Source organism: Apodemus sylvaticus, chromosome 18 (assembly GCF_947179515.1).
Source record: "Apodemus sylvaticus chromosome 18, mApoSyl1.1, whole genome shotgun sequence".
NCBI lineage: Eukaryota > Metazoa > Chordata > Mammalia > Rodentia > Muridae > Apodemus > Apodemus sylvaticus.
The window spans coordinates 43,321,375-43,341,370 of NC_067489.1; the positions used below are offsets into that span (position 1 = coordinate 43,321,375).

Sequence of the window (19,996 nt, forward strand, 5' to 3'; positions counted from 1 at the left end):
AGAGGATGGATACTTCAGGAAACACTCACTGGGCACTGACAAGCGAGAAATGCTGAGGCTCTGACACGAAGTCATGTTACTGCTCCCATCTGCTTCCAGAGCTCATCAACGCTCATGGGAGTGCTTCCTAGGATTGATCAGTAAAACCAATCACCTTCAAAGTGGGCTATATTATTGTAATTATTTTCAGATTGGGGGATGATTATCAATCATTTTCATTTGATTACTTGATGAACAAACAAACATAAAATCAGAGAGCACTGAGATGGCTCAGTGGGTCAGGGCACTTGATGCCAAACCCAATGAACCCCACACAGAGGAAGAGAACTAATTCCTGGATGTATAGGAATGCCCATGCATGCCCATGTAGACAAGCATGCTATGTACATACCCAGGTATACATACTCACAATAAGTAAATAAATGTTTGAATAAATAAATCAGGTATTGGCATTAACTCTTAAAACAACTTAGAATAATGGCTAAGAATGCAGAGGATATCTAAAAAATATGTTTTCTTTTCTCTAAGGGTTAAGGCATGGCAGGCATTTTAGGCTACAAAAAAACCATATCATGATTCCATACACATCATTCAAAGTGTAATACCTTACCTAACCTTAGTTACTATCCCCATAAGAAGTGTCTGATATACAATCATCTTAAATTAAGATTATATGAAATATTTGCTGGGAATGTCAGTGCACACACCTTTGATCCCAGAACCCAGAAGGCAGAGGCAGGTGGATATCTGTGAGTTTGAGACCAGCCTGGTCTACATAGATAGTTCTAGGCCAGCCAGGGCTACATGCTAAGATGCTGTACCCCCAAAAGGTTATGTGAAATAAGGGTCAGCAGATGGTTCAGTGGATAAAGACCTTGCCATGCAAACCTGGAGACTTTGTGTCATTGCCCACAGTCCATGTAAGGGGACAACTGCATCTGTGAAGCTGCCTCTGATTCCACACATCACACACACACACACACACACACACACACACACATAATACTAATAATATATTAGTTAAAATATAAATTATTTTAAAATGAAAATGACTTCAATCCTTTTTGGGTGTTTTGTTATTTTGTTTTATCTTTTTTTTTTTTTGAAACAGTTTCTCTTTTGTATCCTCTGCTGTCCTAGAACCTTCTCTGTATACCAAGCTGGCCTCAAACCCACAGAGATCTACCTGCCTCTGCATCTGCCTCTAAAGTGCTGGGATTAAAGGCATGTGTCACCACTGTGCAGCCTCTTTATTTATTTTTTCAGCTCTCAATAGACAGAATCAGATCCTGCTGGCAACTTAATGAGGACTGCATATAGAGACATTTTCATTCATATTTCAAGCTGTAGAAGTTACCTCTGTAATCCACCAAAGCCTTCCTTTTTTCTTTATTCGATATATTTTTTATTTACATTTCAAATGATTTCCCCTTTTCTGGCCCCCCACTCCCTGAAAGTCCCATAAGCCCTCTTCCCTCTCCCTATTCCCCCATCCACCCCTTCCCACTTCCTTGTTCTGGTATTCTCCTATACTGCTGCACTGAGTCTTTCCAGAACCAGGGGCCACTCCTCTGTTCACCAAAGCCTTCCTAAGTCAATGTCATGAGGCTCTTTTCTCCATCAAAACACAAGCCTTAGTAAAAATAAACAAAAAACCCTGTCACATGGTATGTCCTCAGATTCCATCTGTAGATTCCATCCATGCTTAGTGATAGCCCTGTAATCCCAGGTTTAAAAAAAGATCTCATGAGGCTGAAAACCTCAGACATCTTATAGTCTGATAAGAAGTTGCTAAGAATAGACCTGACAAACTTGTTTTGTGCAATATGCCTGAGTTTGTTCCAAATTCTGGACCTGCAGCTGTTAGTTAACAGGTAAAAGTAGATTTTTCTAAAAGGAAAATTGATTTTGAAGGAAAAAGATTTTGAAGTGTTGTGACTCTTGGCTTTAAAAAATTGATAATGTGCATTTTAATTCTATCCCATAGGAATAGACTTTACAAATAAAAAATCAGACTTTTATAAAACAGTTGTGGTGATGATCAAAATATTTGGCCAGAGAAGTCATATCTTGACAAAATACACTTTTCAGTCTATGTAATAGAGAAACTGTCACTGACCAAATTAGGAAAATTTGAGCAACTGTACAAGTAATATTAGCAACAGAATAAAAGCCATAATTAGCTAGTAAATAACATAAGAAAGTGATCCATACAGATAATTATAGGTAAATCAGAAAACCAAAAGCTTATGAAGAATGGAATTGTTGTGTAAGTCAGAATATTTTATACAAACTATTTCCTAATCAAAAAAAGAACAAAGGTTAAATATCTACAGTAGTGATTAGTAAGTCATCAAATGAACACCACTCTGATGGTGCAAGCACAATCCTGTGCCACCTGATGGACTACAAGGAGGACAGACAGCCATTATGACACCCAGACAAGAGTGCCGGCCTGACCCACTGACTAGAAAACATCCACAAAGCACACAAAAACATTTTACAGAATAATTGGTCTAGAATGTTCTAAAATGTTAAGGCCATAGGAGCTCAAGGTAAATAAAATCCTACTGATCAGACTAAAATACATTAAGTAAACAGATCATTGCAGTTACATTACATTACAGGCCGGGACCTGTAGCTCCCTAGGGTGTTATTGCAAGAAAGTCAGTTGCCTTGAAGCTATAGGGTGTCTACACATCAGCGCTAATCTCGAATATTAACAGCTGTATTGTGCTTCTTTTCAGTATCCTTGTAAAATACACACCCAAATGTTCAGAAGAGACGGGATGAAGTCAGAAATGTGCTTTTATTAGTTCAGGAGAATGGGTAGAGGAGATAACTCAGTGGGTGAATGAATTACCACACAAACATGAGGAAGCTGTGTTTGATGTCCAATGTAAAAATCCAGGTGCAAGAGCACATGCCTGTCACCCAGTACACCGGGGATCGACTGGGCTCACTGGGCAGCCAGTATAGACTGCCTGTGAGCTCCAGGCTCAGCAAAACACTCTGCCTCAAAAACATTAGGTGGATATCAATAAATAAATATATACAACATAAGTCTCCGACTTCTACACTCATGCACAGACACACACACACACACACACACACACACGCTCATACATACCTGCATGTGCACACAAACGCATACACATACCTACGGCACACACACAAAACAAATGGGTACATCTTTAAAACGTAAACCTTTCCTACTATTATTTCTCTGATAGATTAATTGATTGAGAAGTTATCTTAAAATAAAAGTAGATTTCTCTGGAGACTAGTTCACAGATTAAAATTGAAGTAGTTCCTACGTAATAACAGCCAAGACTCACTTGCCGTCACCATCCACAAATTAGAGTTGTCACATAATATTCCACTGTTGTATTAATACAAAGCATTTGATGAACTTTATTATTTTCTTTAGAATGGCAGTTTAATAGACTAAAAAATTAAATGTATTAAAGCTGTCCCAATGCCACAAAAAAAAAAAAAAAAAAGACTTCCAAGACTTGTAGAAACCATTGCTCTAGAAAATAAGAAATTATAGCTAACGAACATTAAACTATCATGCCTCCTCCCTGAAAGCAAGTCAGGTGTAATTTATCAAGTAATAAGTTATTATATCATAGTGGGTGTCAATTCCTACTCAGTGTGATTTAAAATTCAATTCTCAATGACTGTACATTCTCTCTGAAATAACTGATTTTGCAAAAGTTTTACTTAAAAGTTCGTGTTTTCTAACCAGTCAGTTACGCAAGCTCTGCTTCCTGGGGAAACATCTGCCTTTTTTTTTACAAGAGTTTTGTCAAGTGCACAGGAAAATCAGTGTACTTTGATAAATGGAGACCAATCACACCATCTGCATCAGCTCCCGGAAAAGGGTGGGGGTGGGCAGGGCTTCCAACCTCTGTTACTAAGCAACGGGATGCTGCGGCTAGAAGCAGCAGAGCTGAATGCTTGGGGCAAGGCAGTTGGTAGAGAGATCTTAAGCGACAGAAATGAGGCCTGGTAAGAACTATTCAGGATCTGTCCTCTACGGGGGGAGATCTGGGAAATAGAAGATAGTGAAGCCACACCCGGGTCCTTCATCCTAAAGCTTCCGGAGTTTTCCGGATGGGTGTAGTGTGCGGATCTTCTCTACCTCAACTCCGCTGTTCAGTGAGAAAGCACCCGCCTGCCCCCTGGTGGGCTGCTGGTCTCCGGCCCTTTTTGCAGAGTTGACCTCTCTACCTGGCCCCAGCGCACCCTCTGGTGGCTGCCAAGGGCGTGGGCAACCTGAATCCCATGCCTCCCTTCCTCACCTTCCCTGGCTACCTTCCAGCTCTTCGCCAAAAGCTGTGCTCGGGTCTGTTCCAGAAAAGCACTTCGCGGAAGAAGATGATGTCGACTCCGTTCTCCTCTCAGCATCCAAGATCCTGAATTCCTCTGAGGGGGTAAAGGAAAGCGGGGACAGTGAACCAGGTAAACATGTTGGCTTGGTTTGGTTTGATTTGGATCGGATTATAGTTTTGGACAGACATCTAAACAAAGCATGAGTTTTTCTAACAAAATCTACATTTTTCCAGTAAATATTGGTGAGAAATGAGCTATAGCATGGGGAGGATATTTGAAAGAATCCAAACAGCCACGGATTCCAATAAACAAAGATTCAGATGTGAAGAGCAACTTGAGGACCACATTGGGATCTCACTCTCTAGAGAGAAGCCCAAAGTGACAGCACCCCTCTCACCTTGGTGCACAGTGAGATATCAAGAGAAGGAGCCAGGACTCATGAGCAAAGGTGGCTTTTAAATTGAAGGGGGGACCCCAGTTGTGGGCTCCCCAGGTGAGGCGGAGAGAAATGACGGAGCAGAGGCCTGAGCTTCCAACAGGGTTTCTTTCCACACCTTGGCCAATGCAAGGCCACACCTCACCTGATAAAAATCAACTTGACTCAAGATGGAGAACACGGAGGGAGCCTGGACCATCGCTTTCTGCATTCCTCTGTCACCCGGCATGACGACGTGTAGTCTTCCCTGAGCAACCAGCAAAGGGGGGTTGGAGGGATGGAACAAAAAAAAAAAAAAAAACCCCACCATCACAGATGGTTGACAACATTAAATTAGCCTGGTATTTACCTCTGAGCTCAACAAAGGTCAGAAGAGACAGGGTGGCCTCAATATGGCAAGCAGAGGTGTTTTGCACTTAGAGGCTGAGGAGATGGTTTCACGAGTGAAGCTCTTACTGGGCAAACATCAGCTCAAATCCCCTGTAAAGGTCAGGCTCAGTGGAGACAGAATCTTGGAAGCCACGGGCCACTTAGCTCATGAATAAGCAGCAAATAAGAGAGTTTACCTCAGACACGGTTGATGTTTGACACCCAAAACCCGGTGATACTCAATAGCATGACTTATACACATAAGAGCAGTTAGTTAACATTACTAACCTTAACTTGTCAGAGTGAGTAACTGAGGGGTACTTTTGGTTGGTTCTGGCCCTCCTGTTCTGCTTCTGAACCTCTAGCCATTCACTCAACTGTTTTGAAGAACCTGCTGTAACCAGCCCTGTTTGAAGTGCTGGACATCTGTGATTACCGATGCCAGCTGTCACCTTGACAGAATCTAGAATCCCCTTGAGTGATGAACCTCTGGGCCTGCGTGTAGGGGAGCGTACGGATTTGAATGACTGAGGTGGCAAGAGCTGCCCACTGTGGGTGGCACCATTCCTTGGCTGGGTTCTAAGTGAAGAAAGGAAGCCGAGCTCCAGCAGGAAGTCATCCTGTTGCTCTCTGTTTATTCACTGTGGATGCAACCCAGCTATCTGTCCCATTGTGACTCGCCCTGAAATAATAGCCTATACCCTTGAGTTATAATGCTGAAATAAATCCCTTCCCACTTAGGTTTCTTTTGTCAGGGTAATTTGCAGTAGAACAGAAAAGAAACCAAGCCAGGATCCGAGATGATAAATGCAAGCTCCCATTCAGCTTGTGTGTCAGTGGAGAGCAGACATCCTTAACGAGGCAGCATCGTTGCTATGGGGAAAGAGAAGACAGATGTATCTGGAGGGTCCTTCTGCTTTAAAGGGAGAAGGGGACCCGAGAGGGCTCCACTTAGCAGGTCCCGTCTGAGCAAAGACCAGGGGAGGCAAAGAAGAAATCACAAAACATTCTAGAAAAGAACCATTTTGGGTATCAAGACCAGCAACAGCCTGAGGGGTCTGAGGTAGGAGAGAAGCTGGCTTGCTTGAGAAGGTAACACCTGTGGGTGAGGCAGAACGAATGAGGTGGTGGCAGGAGAAAGTTGAAGTGGGGTAGGACAGAAGAAACTTTGCAACTCTGGGCAAGGGTGTGGGGTTCTATTTGGAACAAAATGGGAAGCGCTGGAAAAGTTCTGAGCAGCTCCCTGTGTATGGACTAGAACCGTTATCACGAACGCGTGCTCTCTGAGTATTTACTTCATGCTCTGTGCCATGCTAAGGGTGATACACGCTTAGAGTTACCTGGCACTGTATGTTATAAAGCCAGAAGTCCGTGTCCAGGCAGCTTGGTTCCACAGCTGATACCCTAGCTCCCCTGGCAGAGCACACTCTAACCACAGGCCACCTGCACTGCAGAGGTCACTAGGCCTGTCCACAGAGTCAGCGGTTTCACTTGAGAACCAGTTTCACTTTTCACTTTTTAAATCGCCATGTTCCCCCTCAGCCTCAGTCACAGGCATACACGGAACACTTTCTGCATATATTGATTATGACATAATTTTCTGCAGGCTTGGAAATAAACTCCCCTTTTCTTTATGAAAAAAAGAAAAAGGTCAACCCATTGATAATTGAGTTTTTTTTTATTTCAACACTTGACGATGAACTAGAAAACATAAGTAAACATTCCTTCCGGGCTCTGCCCCACAGTTACCTGCAAAAGCCAGGTAATGCCTGGCTTGCTATAAAAGGGGATGTCTGGGCCCTCCTCACTCTCTTACTCTCTGCCCCTTTTCTCTCTGCCCCTTCTCCCTCTCTCCCCATCGCCCTCCTACTTCCCTCTCTCCACCTCAGTCCCTCGCTGACTTCTCCTCTCCTGTGCTCCTCCTCTTCCTCCTCCTCCTCTTCTTCCTCCTCTTCCTCCTCCTCCCTCTTCTTCTTCTTCTTCTTCCTCTTCTTCCTCTTCCTCTTCTTCCTCTTCTTTCTCTTCTTCCTCCTCTTCTTCCTCCTCTTCTTCCTCCTCTTCTTCCCCCTCTCTCTCTCTGCCTTTCTTTGCCTCTACTCCTTCCTCAGCCCTGCTCCCCATACCCTAAACAAACTCTATTCCATACTATATGCTGCATATGACTGGCCCTTCCTGGGGCAGCATGCCCCAGCATGGGCCTGCAGAGGCACCCCCTTCCGCATCACCATACCTGACTCTACCAAACATATCTTAGCCTCTTTTCTCTTTTATAACAATAAGCAACTATAAATACCATTTCTTACCTTCTCAATAGATGATAAGATTCTTCAGGGGTAGGACTGTAGGCCTCCCTTCCTCTAATGCCTCCCGTTACCATGCATTTAGTAAATCCTAAACTGTGATTCTGTGTTACCTCCTGTGAGTCTCTGATCATTCCCCTTTTCATTCCAGAATCATATAGTGCCGTGTCTCTCTCTAAGTATTACCAAATTTTAAAAGTACTTTCTCTTAGGAATGAGTAACACCCAAAGACTCATAGGAGAAACGAAAAATTTTCTTCATTACCTTTAAAAATAGTTGAGCCCAATTTCCTGCCTGCTCACAGCCTACACTGAATCACCAGGACTCTGCTGAAGAAAACTGTTCACTTCTGAATCATACCATGAAGCTAAAATGAACAGCTCAATGCTATTTGGAGTGCTTGCTTTATTGCCAAAATAAATCTCTCTTCAGATGCTCCTTCCCCCAAATAACTATGTCATTTCTCTCATAGCGCGATCTCATGGAAAAGATGAAAACAGCCTGGCCGAAATTCCCCATCCTTCCACTCACTAAGCTCCCTTCTTCCTGTTTCGATGGAAGAATTGCTCCATTCAATCAATACTCAATACCCAGCCGATCCAGCTTCCTTCTCATCCAGAATTCTTCTGCCAGTGCATTCCTCATTCACCAGAATCTCTCTGCCTATGCCTCTCTCTCTGCCTCTGCCTCTGCCAGTCTGCAATATATTCCCAGCAAGCAAGCATGTTAGCATCTCCAATAGCTAAAATACTAAGTTAAAAATAAATCCTCCTAGGCTGGTGAGATGTCCTGGCCTGGGAGGGTTTTGCTGCCAAGCCTACTAGCTTGAATTTGATCCCTGGGTAAAAGGAGAGAGACAGCCGACTCCCATGATTTGTTCTCTGAACTACACATGCACCACCTCCTGGTGTGAGTGCACACACACACACACACACACACTCCCACACATGCACACACAGTAAGTGAATGTAATTTTAAAAGTTAAAAAAAAATCTTTTCAAGCATTCTCTAGTATGAACACTACACTACTATCACTCCTCTTCCATTGCATAGTAAAAGTTCAAAAAAGTTGTGCATACTTGGGGCCTGCAAGTCTCTATATCACATTCTTCCTGGAAGCCATTTTACCTGTTGTCTTAGTCAGGGTTTCTATTCCTGCACAAACCTCATGAACAAGAAGCAAGTTGGGGAGGAAAGGGTTAATTCAGCTTACACTTCCACATTGCTGTTCATCACCAAAGGAAGTCAGGACAGGAACTCAAAACAGGTCAGGAAGGTCAAGCAGGAGCTGATGCAGAGGCCATGGAGGGATGTTTCTTACTGGCTTGCTTCCCCTGGCTTGCTCAGCCTGCTTTCTTATAGAACCCAAGACCACCAGCCCAGGGATGGCACCACCCACAAGGGGCCCTTCCCCTTGATCACTAATTGAGAAAATGCCCCACAGCTGGATCTCTTGGAGGCACTTCCCCAACTGAAACGCCTTTCTCTGTGATAACTCCAGCCTGTATCAAGTTAATCAGTCAGTGCATCTGTTCTTCATTGGACTTTCCCCCAGAAAACACCTTTATCTAGGTAGCAACACCCATATTGTCCATCACCATTCATTGCCATCCCATAAACAACATATCCAGCGGAGTACTTGACCCAACCTAAGCTTAAAATATCTAATAATGTTTTTTTCTCTTTCTCTTAAAATATAAACAATATGATCATCACCACTTCCCCTACAAAGGCTTTCAGCGTACTTTCAAAAGATTTTCCCACCTGCATCAATTCCTACCCTGGTCATGAATCAATACATCAGAGGGAATCGATCTCTGTGGTTCAGGAAAGGGCAGCATAAGAAATCATCTACAGGGGCTGGAGAGGTGCCTCAGGAATTAAAAGTACTGGGTACTCTTCCAAAGGACCCATAGGTTCTGTTCCTAACACCTACATGGTGGCTGTCAACCATCTATAACTCAGGGAATCTAACCCTTCTTCTTACCTGGAGTACCAACCACACATGTGGTGTATAGACACCTATTTTTAATGATGGTTCTTAAATGTTTTAATTTCCCTTTTAGCCCTCCAGCCACCAGAGGTAGTGGGAAAGAAAGGATATGGAGAGGTGGACCTGTTTAGAAAAGTTCTTTGGAGCAACTCCCTTCTGTGTCGTCTGGAAACTGGCAGTTGAGTCCACAGGTTAGCAGGCAGGGAAGCTCGGTCCATTTGCAGGCACATCATGGATACCCCAGCAGTCCAGTTCGATAGAGTGGGGTTAGCAACGTGGCATAACAGAGACAGGCAGGCCTCGGCGTCAGCTCAAGTCAGCAGGAGGGACCAGGAGGAACACCAGAAGTTCTTGGCTGTCCTTCTATCAGGGAAGTGGAAGATCAGCAAAGACAAAAGACCCACTAGTGTTGCACAGTTAGCTGTACCAGCAAGCCAAGCTCTGTCTGCGTCACTCTGCTGTGTCCTAGTTGTACTTTACAAACATCCCATGTCCTCCACATCCTTGCCTCAGCACGTGCATCCAATCAGCCCAAGTTATATGGAGTCCTGACAAATGCAGCTCAACTACACAATGTAAGGCAGACCAATACATGTGTGCTGATAGCAAAGAGTCCTTCATCACGTGTCCTTTCACATGCCTGCTTTAGCAGAACATCCTCTCTCCTGTGTCTGCTTCAGGAGTCTGCCTTAGTCCTCCACCTGTGTCAACTTCAAGAAAACACTCCTTCACGTGTTTGCCCCAGCAAAACACCATCCAACACACCTGACTCTCCAAAGGACTCCTAAGTTTCCACTTCAGACATCTCTACAGGTGAAGCACATACACATTAAGAAGATTTTTAAAAATGAATCATAGGTGTCAAAAATAACAATTCTAAACACATGGTCACATTTAAATGGATTATTTGTGTGTCAAGAACCTAATATTTACTATCCCACTTTAGTATCTGCAATTTACTATATACTATATATAACTTAAACATGATACTAGTGGGTTTAACACAGAGCTTTGTGGGAACTATGGCTACAGAACAGAATGTGAGATTCATAAACCCCAGCAAATAGAGTAGCAAATAGAGTTAGATAGTATGTGTGAAAGTATGCTAGTTTTTGCATCCTTTATGGTGAGGAGGAAATCAACTCAGAATACAGTGGAAATATATGTTTTCAAGCTCTTAATCTCTTTCATGGTATATTTCTTAGCACATTGTCATTTCAACTGACATATACTAATTATATATATTCACAATTTATAGCATTCATATATAAATACAATCATATATACATACTATATCACATACACACGTATATAAAATATATATACATTGAAATCTCTAAGTAGATGCATATACTGTAATGATTATGTCAAGGTGATTGATGTGTCTAACCCATCAGCTGTTTCTCTTTTTTTGTCATGAACTTTCAAATTCTTCACCAGCTAGTTTGAAATTTTATATTGAATTCTTCACCAGCTATTTTGATACAGTTGTTATCAGTGATAACCACCTACTACTAACTACCTACTAACCACCCTCTCTGTCCCTCACACCCATTCCCAGAGTTCAGTAACCAACAACCTATGCTCTGCTTCAGTGAGACTCCCTTTTACTCTGCACATGCATGTGACAACATGTGCGCATATATGCAAGAACATGTGCAGATATATGTGAGAATATGTGCACAGACATGTGAGAACATGTGCACAGACATGCATGCAAGCAAAATGCCCATACATGTAATTTTTAAAGATAAACTTGCATTTTCTTTGTTGGCCCATTGTGTGAGTGCCTCACATTTTTTCAGTTAGCAGGTGATAGGCACTAAGGTTGATTAGTCCTCTTGGCTGCTGTAAATGGTGCCTCAATAAACTTGCAAGTAAAAATACCTCTTGAACATCCTGATTTCATTTCCCTTGGGTAGATACCTGCAGTGGGATTACCTTGTATTTGTGCTAGTTACTTTTAATGGTTTAACATACCCCCATAGTAGTTTCTGTAACAGGCATACTAATTTACATTTCCTCCAACATCATGTACAAGATCCTTCCCCATCTTGTGTGTGTGTGAAGAGAGAGACCTGAGGGGTTATCTAAACCAGTGGCTAGTTCCTCGTGGCAGGGATTCTAGGTGACTTTTTTTCCTTTTGGCATGACCAGTATGAGTACGTTATAATAGGTTTGTTTGAGTCTAAAAATCTTTGAAACTCTTTGCTCCCTTGGTCTCCACTTCCCAATGAGAGTCAGAAAAAAACAATATCCAGGTAAGCTCTCTGTCTCTCTCCACTCCAACCAAAGGTAGGACTCTTCTGTTGGCTACACATCTCCACATTCTGAACTAATGTCGCCTCCTCAGAGGATCAAAATGGCAAAGGAGATGTTTGCACTCGACAAGCACTATCTGATGGGTTGATGATGCAGGAGGGAGGATCTGAAGACCTAGCTGAAGTCCTACTCTGAGGACAGATGTTGTCAGTCTAAAAGAACATTCCATTGTAATTCGTATTTCACCTGGGAAGCTAGCAAGGTTTTCCTTCTTTATGTAAAAACTTTTTAAAGCAAAGAAGTTACCTAACAGGTGGATAAATACTACATAATCTATCCTTTACTGTAGGTCTATAACAACCTCTGGGAAGGTCCTGAGCCTGCGGCGCCCACTGTCTACCACCCTGAGGACCTCTGTTCACTATGTGTGGGTTTTAGGGGAGCTGAGGAAACACAATAATCAACCACTGAGCAGGAGGGGGAAAAGCTTTGGTGACTAAGCCAAGTGAACAAGATCAGTTCCAGCACAAACTCTCAGCCCCTCTGCCCTGGCAGCAGGTCTGTCTCCCCAGCCAGTGTAGACCAGTGGACTGCATGTGCTTTGCTTGTGCTGGAGCAGCAAGACCCCATCCTCTGTCTTGAGAGGACAGAGATGGGTGTGGGTGTGTCAAGACTGGTCAAGTGTCTTAGGGCACGCCCACTTGAACAGCACAGAGGAAGAAAGGCCATTGGCTCTCCAGTGGAAAAGGCCTTCCCACAAGGAGATAAGCTTAGCGCAGGCTGCAAAGACTCTGTCTTTGATAAGGAAGTGCGCCAACTCTACGTCCTATTTTTACACAGACAAGAAGAGCCAAAGGGCTGTGTGTACCAGCCTTCCCCAAGAGAGCGTGCAAGTTGTTCTTTATAGAACTTTGCTTGAGAGCACAACAGACAGATGTGGTGCGCTGTGCACGCATCTTGTTTCCATGAGTTAGGGAGAGCATCTCATGGCAATTTCCCAAAAAGTAACAAGGCCTATCAGGCCATTGGCCAAAAGCCTTTCATAGTACAGGAGTTAGTGGGGTGTTCTGTTTTATTGTTTTAACAAAAAAGGGGTGAAGTCTATAGCTCAGAAACAAAATAGTTCCTTACAAAATAAAAAGCATTGCTATAACCCCAAGTAAATATTTTCTTTTTATAATTTTTTAATTTTGCAAAACATCAAACATATATACACATATATACATACACACATACATATTTACATACATACACTATATACATATATATTTATATATATTTACAATATATAATGTATGTATGTATATGAAATCTGGTCACCCTTGCCTTCAGTTCCAGCATGTAGAAGGCATAAGTCTATGTATCTCTGTGAGTTCAAGACCAGCCTGGTCTACATAGTGAGTTCCAGGCCAGTCAAGGTTATAGAGCTAGAGACCCTTTCTCAGAAATAAAATTATTTTGGGATGCTGAGATGCTCAGTTGGTATAGGTACTTGTTGCCAAGTCTGACAAACTGAGTTTAATCCTCAGGACCCACAGGGTAGAAAGTTTCCTCTCCCCACCTCTCTCTCTCTGTGTCTCTCTCTGTCTGTCTCTCTGTGTGTGTCTCTCTCTGTCTCTCTCTCTCTCTGTCTCTCTCTCTCTCTCTCACACACACACACACACACAAACAATGGTACATGTACACCAATGCCCTCAAACACACACACACACACACATACACACACACACACACATACACACACACACACTAAAATTCTTTTTATGTAATAAACTGTGGAAGGCGGTGCACACTTGTGCCACGGTGCAATTGTGGAAAGTCAGGGGTTAAGTTTATGGCGTCAGATCTCTCTTTGCATCTTCACATGGGTTCCAGGACTCAAACTCAGATTGCACTTTTACTGGCTTGGTCATCCCCCTGTCTCCACAGGTATGAAAGCTGTCCCTAAATTTAATGTGTGACTAGGATAATGTAAGTAACAGCCCTTCTCCTTATCTCTCTGTCTCGCTGTCTGGGTTAAGAGTGTGCTCTCTGTAGCAGCTTCTGCAAAATAAAACTGGGTAATTAAGCTAAGCAGTAGTGGTGCACACCATTAATCTCAGCACTCAGGAGGCAGAGGCAGGGGGAATCTCTGAGTCTGAGGTCAGCCTGGTCTACAGAGTGAGTTCCAGGACAGCCACGGATGCACAGAGAAACCCTGTCTCAGAAAGCAAAACTACAAAGATAAATTTGGGAATTAAATGACGTGCATTCTTTATTTTGCTCCTTAGAATATGGCTGTGCATCAGAACCAGAAAATCAAATCCAACCACAATCAGCACTGAGAGTGAGTCTGTTTCATCTAATTATGTGCAAAACCCTTCCTGAATGAATACTGGGTCTTCCACACTACTCTCACAAAAATGTTCATGCGCATGCGTGGAGATTTCACACAATCCCCGCCCCCCTCCCCCTCCGAACTATCTGTGTCTGCAGCAGCTAAAGATGAGTTAGCAGGCTCCTGTGATCCTTTTCGGAAACAGGCCACACTGGAGTTTGGATGGTTTTTGATCGTAGCCTTTGAAGACTTTCTGGCCACCTGAAAGTGTCCCTTTTGACGCGGTGTTACATTTCATTATAGGTCCTGCAGCATCAGCTGGAGTCGTTTCAGGCTCTGCGGATACAGACTCTGCAGAACGTCAGCATGGTATGAGTGATGTAGTCCGTATGTAGGGAATCTTCTAGTTTCAGGTCCCAAACTATCTTCTAACCACATCAGCAACCGGTTGTTAAGGGGATGCGGAGTTTTGGCTGTGGGGGGGAATGAAACAGCTGCCTGGGGCAGATGTGGCTCAGTGATTGTTTGCCTAGCACATGCAGAGACCTGGCCTTGATCCTCACACTGCAAATAATAAATAGTCCTTCCTACATACAGTCTACAAAGAGAGACTCGCTCTTTTAAGATTTAAACCGTACCTCAAAAGTGGCCCTGGAGGCAAGGGATGCACTCTATTACCTAGAGTCACAGAAGATCCTAGAACAGCTCACTTCCGGTGGTGCGAATCAAATTATCAAGGCTTTAGTGTTCAGGAGCAAGCCTCGGCCACACGCTAATCTACTTTCCAAAATGAGGGATTGGTTGTCAGATTCCACATCTGGGGAACGGGTTAGAAGGTGCTCCAGATTCTTCTTCTTTTTTTTTTCTTTTTCTTTTCTTTTTTTTTTTATTTGATATATTTTTTATTTACATTTCAAATGATTTCCCCTTTTCTGGTCCCCCACTCCCTGAAAGTCAGATAAGCCCCCTTCCCTCCCCTTGTTCTCTCACCCACCCCTTCCCACTTCCCTGTTATGATTTTGCCCTATACTGCTTCACCGAGTATTTCCAGAACAAGGGGCCACTCCTCCGTTCTTCTTGTACCTCATTTGATGTGTGGATTATGTTTTGGTTATTCCAGTTTTCTAGGTTAATATCCACTTATTAGTGAGTGCATACCATGATTGATCTTTTGAGTCTGGGTTACCTCACTTAGTATGATGTTCTCCAGCTCCATCCATTTGCCTAAGAATTTCATGAATTCATTGTTTCAAGGGAAGTGCATGGGCCGGAAATTGAACCCAGGCCGGCAGGCAAGAATTCTACCACTGAACCACCAATGCGGGGAGGAAAGGGAAGGGAGGGGCGAGGAAAGGCGAGGGGGAGGGGGAGAGCACTTTGTTCTGAAGGCCGGGGATACTAAGGTTGCTTGCTGTGAGAGCCACAGAAGGTTGAGGAGCAAGTCATGACCATTCCTCTCTAGAAAGAGACTCACTGCAGACTCAGTCTTGCAGCTAAAGGCAGAACAAGTGTCATCGAAGGCTTACACACTAGAGAAGTGAGAGGGAGGGTAACAGAGCATGCATAGCAGATGTACCAATCACAGTCACTAACCGCCTGGCACCAACTCCATAGCCGGTGACAGGATGCGTTCTGTTTTGATGATGGATATCAAAGATTTCTTATTTACTCCACAATGTAAAAATGGAACATCTCTAAAATTAGTAGCATAGTTCATAAATCTTTACTATTTTACTAGAGGCTTCTGATTTTATCACAAACACATTCTTTTCTTAAGAGTCCTTTAGTGACAGAGATTATAATAAATAAATTTAACCTATTCTCTTAATGGCAAACAACTTCTTACATTCAGAAAATGTGAAGGTATCTTTCAACTATGTGCTTCTGCTCATACACAAACTCCCAAATCCTAATTCAGATTCTAACATTCTCAATTTATCTTTTAAAGGTACAATCTGAAATCAGTGAAATATTGAACAAAAGTATTGTTGAAGTAGAAAATCCACAATTTAACTCAGAAAAAAATCTAGTATTCAGCATGCATCCTGAAAAGGATTTGGTATGTTTTCAATAAATCATTCCCCTTTCTGGTATTTAAGAACTATCCCTACAACTGGTTCTCACATCTATCTATCTATCTGTCTATCTATCATCAATCACCTATCTATCTATCATCTATGTATGTGTGTATCTATCAGGCATCTATCAATCTATCACCTATCATCTATGTATGTATGTATGTATGTATCTATCTATCTCGCCCAAAAAGGAAAAATGGTGCATCAGAGAAGAAAGTAAGCAAATATCTGTCCTGAGAAACTTAAAAGAAGTATATTGATCTCTATACTGTAGAATTTGATTATCCCTTTAAGAGTGTGGGAGAGACATTTCACTTCATCTAGATACTGAAATTACCCAAGCAAATTCAAAGCAGTTTGGTTAGCCCACCTGTCCAGAAAGGATTGACAAATTTTCTATTGAAGTCTATAGAAAAGCTCCAACCCAGAGTGGCCATGATGGCTAGGAAATTACATTTCCAGGACACTTTCAGTCCTAGAAAAACCCTTGTGGAACCAAGAATTTGAAAGCAAAGAGGAACAACTAACCCACTAGAAACACTCATTTCCCTTGAGTTCTCACGTGGCCTATCTACTTAGGAGAATCTCTTGAAGCATAATACATTCACTACATTTCTGCCTCTAAAATTAAGAGGTTGAGTGATCTATCTCACCCTCTAAGAAAGGAAAGCAATCCTAAAGCACTCTGTTGTGCTTTAGGATCTCAAGACAGTCAGTGTTAGTTGATTCATGCCCAGATAAACAGATAGAGATACACACACAGGCTTCTCTGATTAGTAGGGAAAAATATTCAATGTGGTTGTACGCATAAATCTTCCTCAAATTTTCTTAATCTCTTGGTCATGTGGGAAATCACAATATATTCATAGCATGTTTTCTATTGCCGCTAGTCTAACAAGACACAAGAAGAAATACTTTCTCCCAAGAAAAGTAATCATTTTGAGGACCCCGAGACTCTGCATTCGATGGAAGAGAACTTCGGAAGTAATAGCAGCACTGTTCTCTCTCAAGGCTTAACTATCCCACCCCAGATACAGGCCACGGACATGTCAGCTCTGCAGAGTCTGAGAACAGCAGATAACTCACCTCCCAGCAAAGTTCCGAACACTTTGGAGCAGCCCATAAAGAATTTCAGTCTCTATCAGTTTCTACCTCCCGTGCCTCAAACAGCGGAGTCCCAAGCTGCTCCCATGACTCTGGATAAATCCGCCATCACTGTCCCTTTCCTGAAGCAGGAGTTCTGTGAAAACTTAGACGACATCTGCTACTCTATTAAGCACATGAAAGAAGAGCTTCGGAAGTCGAACGACAAGGAGCTGGCGCTTACAAATGAACTTCACACTTTCCAGGCAGATGCAAGTCCTCAAAGTCACCATAAACATGAGCTGTTTCCCATTTGTAGCTCAAAATTTAATTTTATCCGGCAAGAAAACACGGAAGGTAACTTAAGTGAAGACATCAAATCGAAGAGAATTTCTGAATTAGAAGCGTTAGTGAGCAAACTCCTCCCACTCAGGGACACAGTGTCAAAACTGCATGTGAATTTTTGTAGGAAATGTAAAAAATTATCTAAAAGTGAAATATACCGAGGGAAAAAGAATGAGAAAAATAAAGACATCCCTATCACCAGCAAAAGTATTATGGATTTAAAATTCCACTCCCGAGCTCCAAGGCACACTCTGTCGGTCCTGGACCCAGGGAAACACAAAATAAAAGAAGGCCAAGCATTCATAGTCAGCCAAGGACCTGTAACATTTGAAAACGAGAAGACACCCAAAGGCAGGTGCGTCCCTGAGCAGTGCGTCGCCAAAATTCATTACCTGCAGAATTACCTAAAAGAATCCTTGCAGAACCAGAAAAAGATGACAGAACTGGAGAACGAAAACCTAGCCCTTAAGACCAAACTGAAGCCCCTGATATTCACCACACAATCCCTGATCCAGAAGGTGAGAGCCCACGAAAAGCAGCTGAAGTCCCTGGCTGAAGAAAAGAGCACTCTTCAGTCCAAGTTAAGCAACGCGGAGGAAGAAAACCAAGATTGCCTCAGGGAGCTGAAGAAAATCGTCAGCACGTATAACGTCCTCCAAGGCCAACACAAAATGCTAGAGGAGAAAAATAGTCAGCTCTCTTTGGAAAAGCAACAGATGCTAGAAACAATAGACCACCTGAAGAGCAAGGAGCACAAGACCCAAAATGACATGGCTCTTCTCCAAACCGAAAACAATAGAATGAATATAGAAATAGAAGCGATGAAAACAAGCGCGCTGCTGATACAGGATGAAAGGGAAATGCTGGAGAAAGACATGTACCAACTCCTGAAAGACAAGGGCGCGCTCGAGAGTGAACTGAAAGACAGCAAGCTCGACATCCTGCAGCTCAAAGAGACGGAGAGCCTGGCCAAAGCCGAGCAGGAGTCGCTTCTTCGCATGCTCGACGCAGCTAAAGCCGAGAAGCTGAGTCTGGAGGCAGCATTGCAAGAATCCGCTTCCGCCAGACAGATGTTGCAGAGAGAGCTGGTGGATATCCAAGCCTACCAGTCTGCCGCGGAAGAGAAGTTCCTGAAGGAAATCAAAAGCGCCAAGGCAGAGACGAGCGTTTACAAAAACAGCTTGGCAGAAATCAGCAAGGAGTGTGAGGTGTTGTCCAAAATGGTCATGGAGATTAAGGCGGACAACCAGATCCTGAAAGAGGAGCTAAAGAAGCACAGTCAAGAAAACACCAAGTTCGAAAACAGCATCAGTCGGCTCACCGAAGACAAGGTACTTCTGGAAAACTACGTGAGAAGCATAGAAAATGAGAGGGATACCCTGGAATTTGAGATGCGGAATCTTCAGCGAGACTACTTGAGTTTAAGCGATAAAGTCTCCGGTCAGAACAACAGCGCATCAAAATCGACCTATGTTTCAAGAAGAGAAAAATTCTATTTTGACAACTACGATGCCTATGAAGATGCTTCTAGTCTTCGGAATAGGCCTTTGGCCTCTGACTTGAAAGGTGTGTACATTCTGGTAGATAAGTAGAGGCATCTTTAAGACTCTAATTAGCTCGTTAGCGCTAACCAAAGTATAGAAATAAGAAGAGGGGCCTAGAGAGCTGGCTCAGGGCTTAGGAGTGTGTACTGCTCTGGCAGAGGACCCAAGTGTGGTTCCCCGCACCCATCCACCTATAAACGGACCCAACACCCAGCTGCAGGGATCCAACATCTTCTTTCAGAGACACCCGCATCCACACAGGTGTGCAAATCCACATGGAGACACATGTATATACACATAACAAAAATCTTAAAAAGATGAGAACATAAAGATGACTACAATTTAGTTTTGTAAGATAGTGTATCTGATTTGTTTTATATATAGCATCATTTAAGAATTTTGTTCTATAGATACACTGAATCTTTGTGTACACAGCATCTTTGGGAGGGAGAAGGATTTGAAAATACTTACAAGAAATGTGCTTAGCATTCACAGCTTTAAGACATTTCCTTTTCTTTTTCAGGAATGCCACATAAACTGCATCAACGGCTTCCATCCAAGATATGTAAATAAATTTCAAAGGAAATCAGTGTTTTTAAAAACATCTGTCCAAGTAATTTTCTTCCGTAAAAAAAAAATATTGAAGTAACTTTTACCTCTGGTTCCAAAGTCCTCATACATGATTAAACAAGTTTTAAACTAGATATTAGAATTACATTAGAGAGTCTAGAGCTACGGCAAAGGTGCTGTCAAACTCTAAGCTCCCGTGTCTGTCACAAAAGCTAATGAGAGAATGAAGCTCTGGTCAGAGAGTCAGGAGAGCTCGCTACTCAAAGCACCTTTGCATTTGGCAATCACACATATTCCCACACACAACATAGAGAACCACATAGAAGGTTACACTGTAGGGGAGAAACCTGTCTTGTCTCA

General features: G+C 42.8%; 1 protein-coding gene across 1 annotated transcript; it reads left to right on the top strand.

Moving 5' to 3' along the window:
- The first annotated feature begins 3,931 nt into the window (after nt 1-3,931).
- On the top strand, nt 3,932-19,639 carry Ccdc110 (coiled-coil domain containing 110). The gene is given in 8 exon segments (XM_052162889.1): nt 3,932-3,980; nt 4,247-4,329; nt 4,332-4,467; nt 13,970-14,025; nt 14,320-14,385; nt 15,965-16,075; nt 16,985-19,088; nt 19,590-19,639. Coding segments are annotated over 8 exon segments (2,655 nt in total).
- The last annotated feature ends 357 nt before the right edge of the window (nt 19,640-19,996 follow it).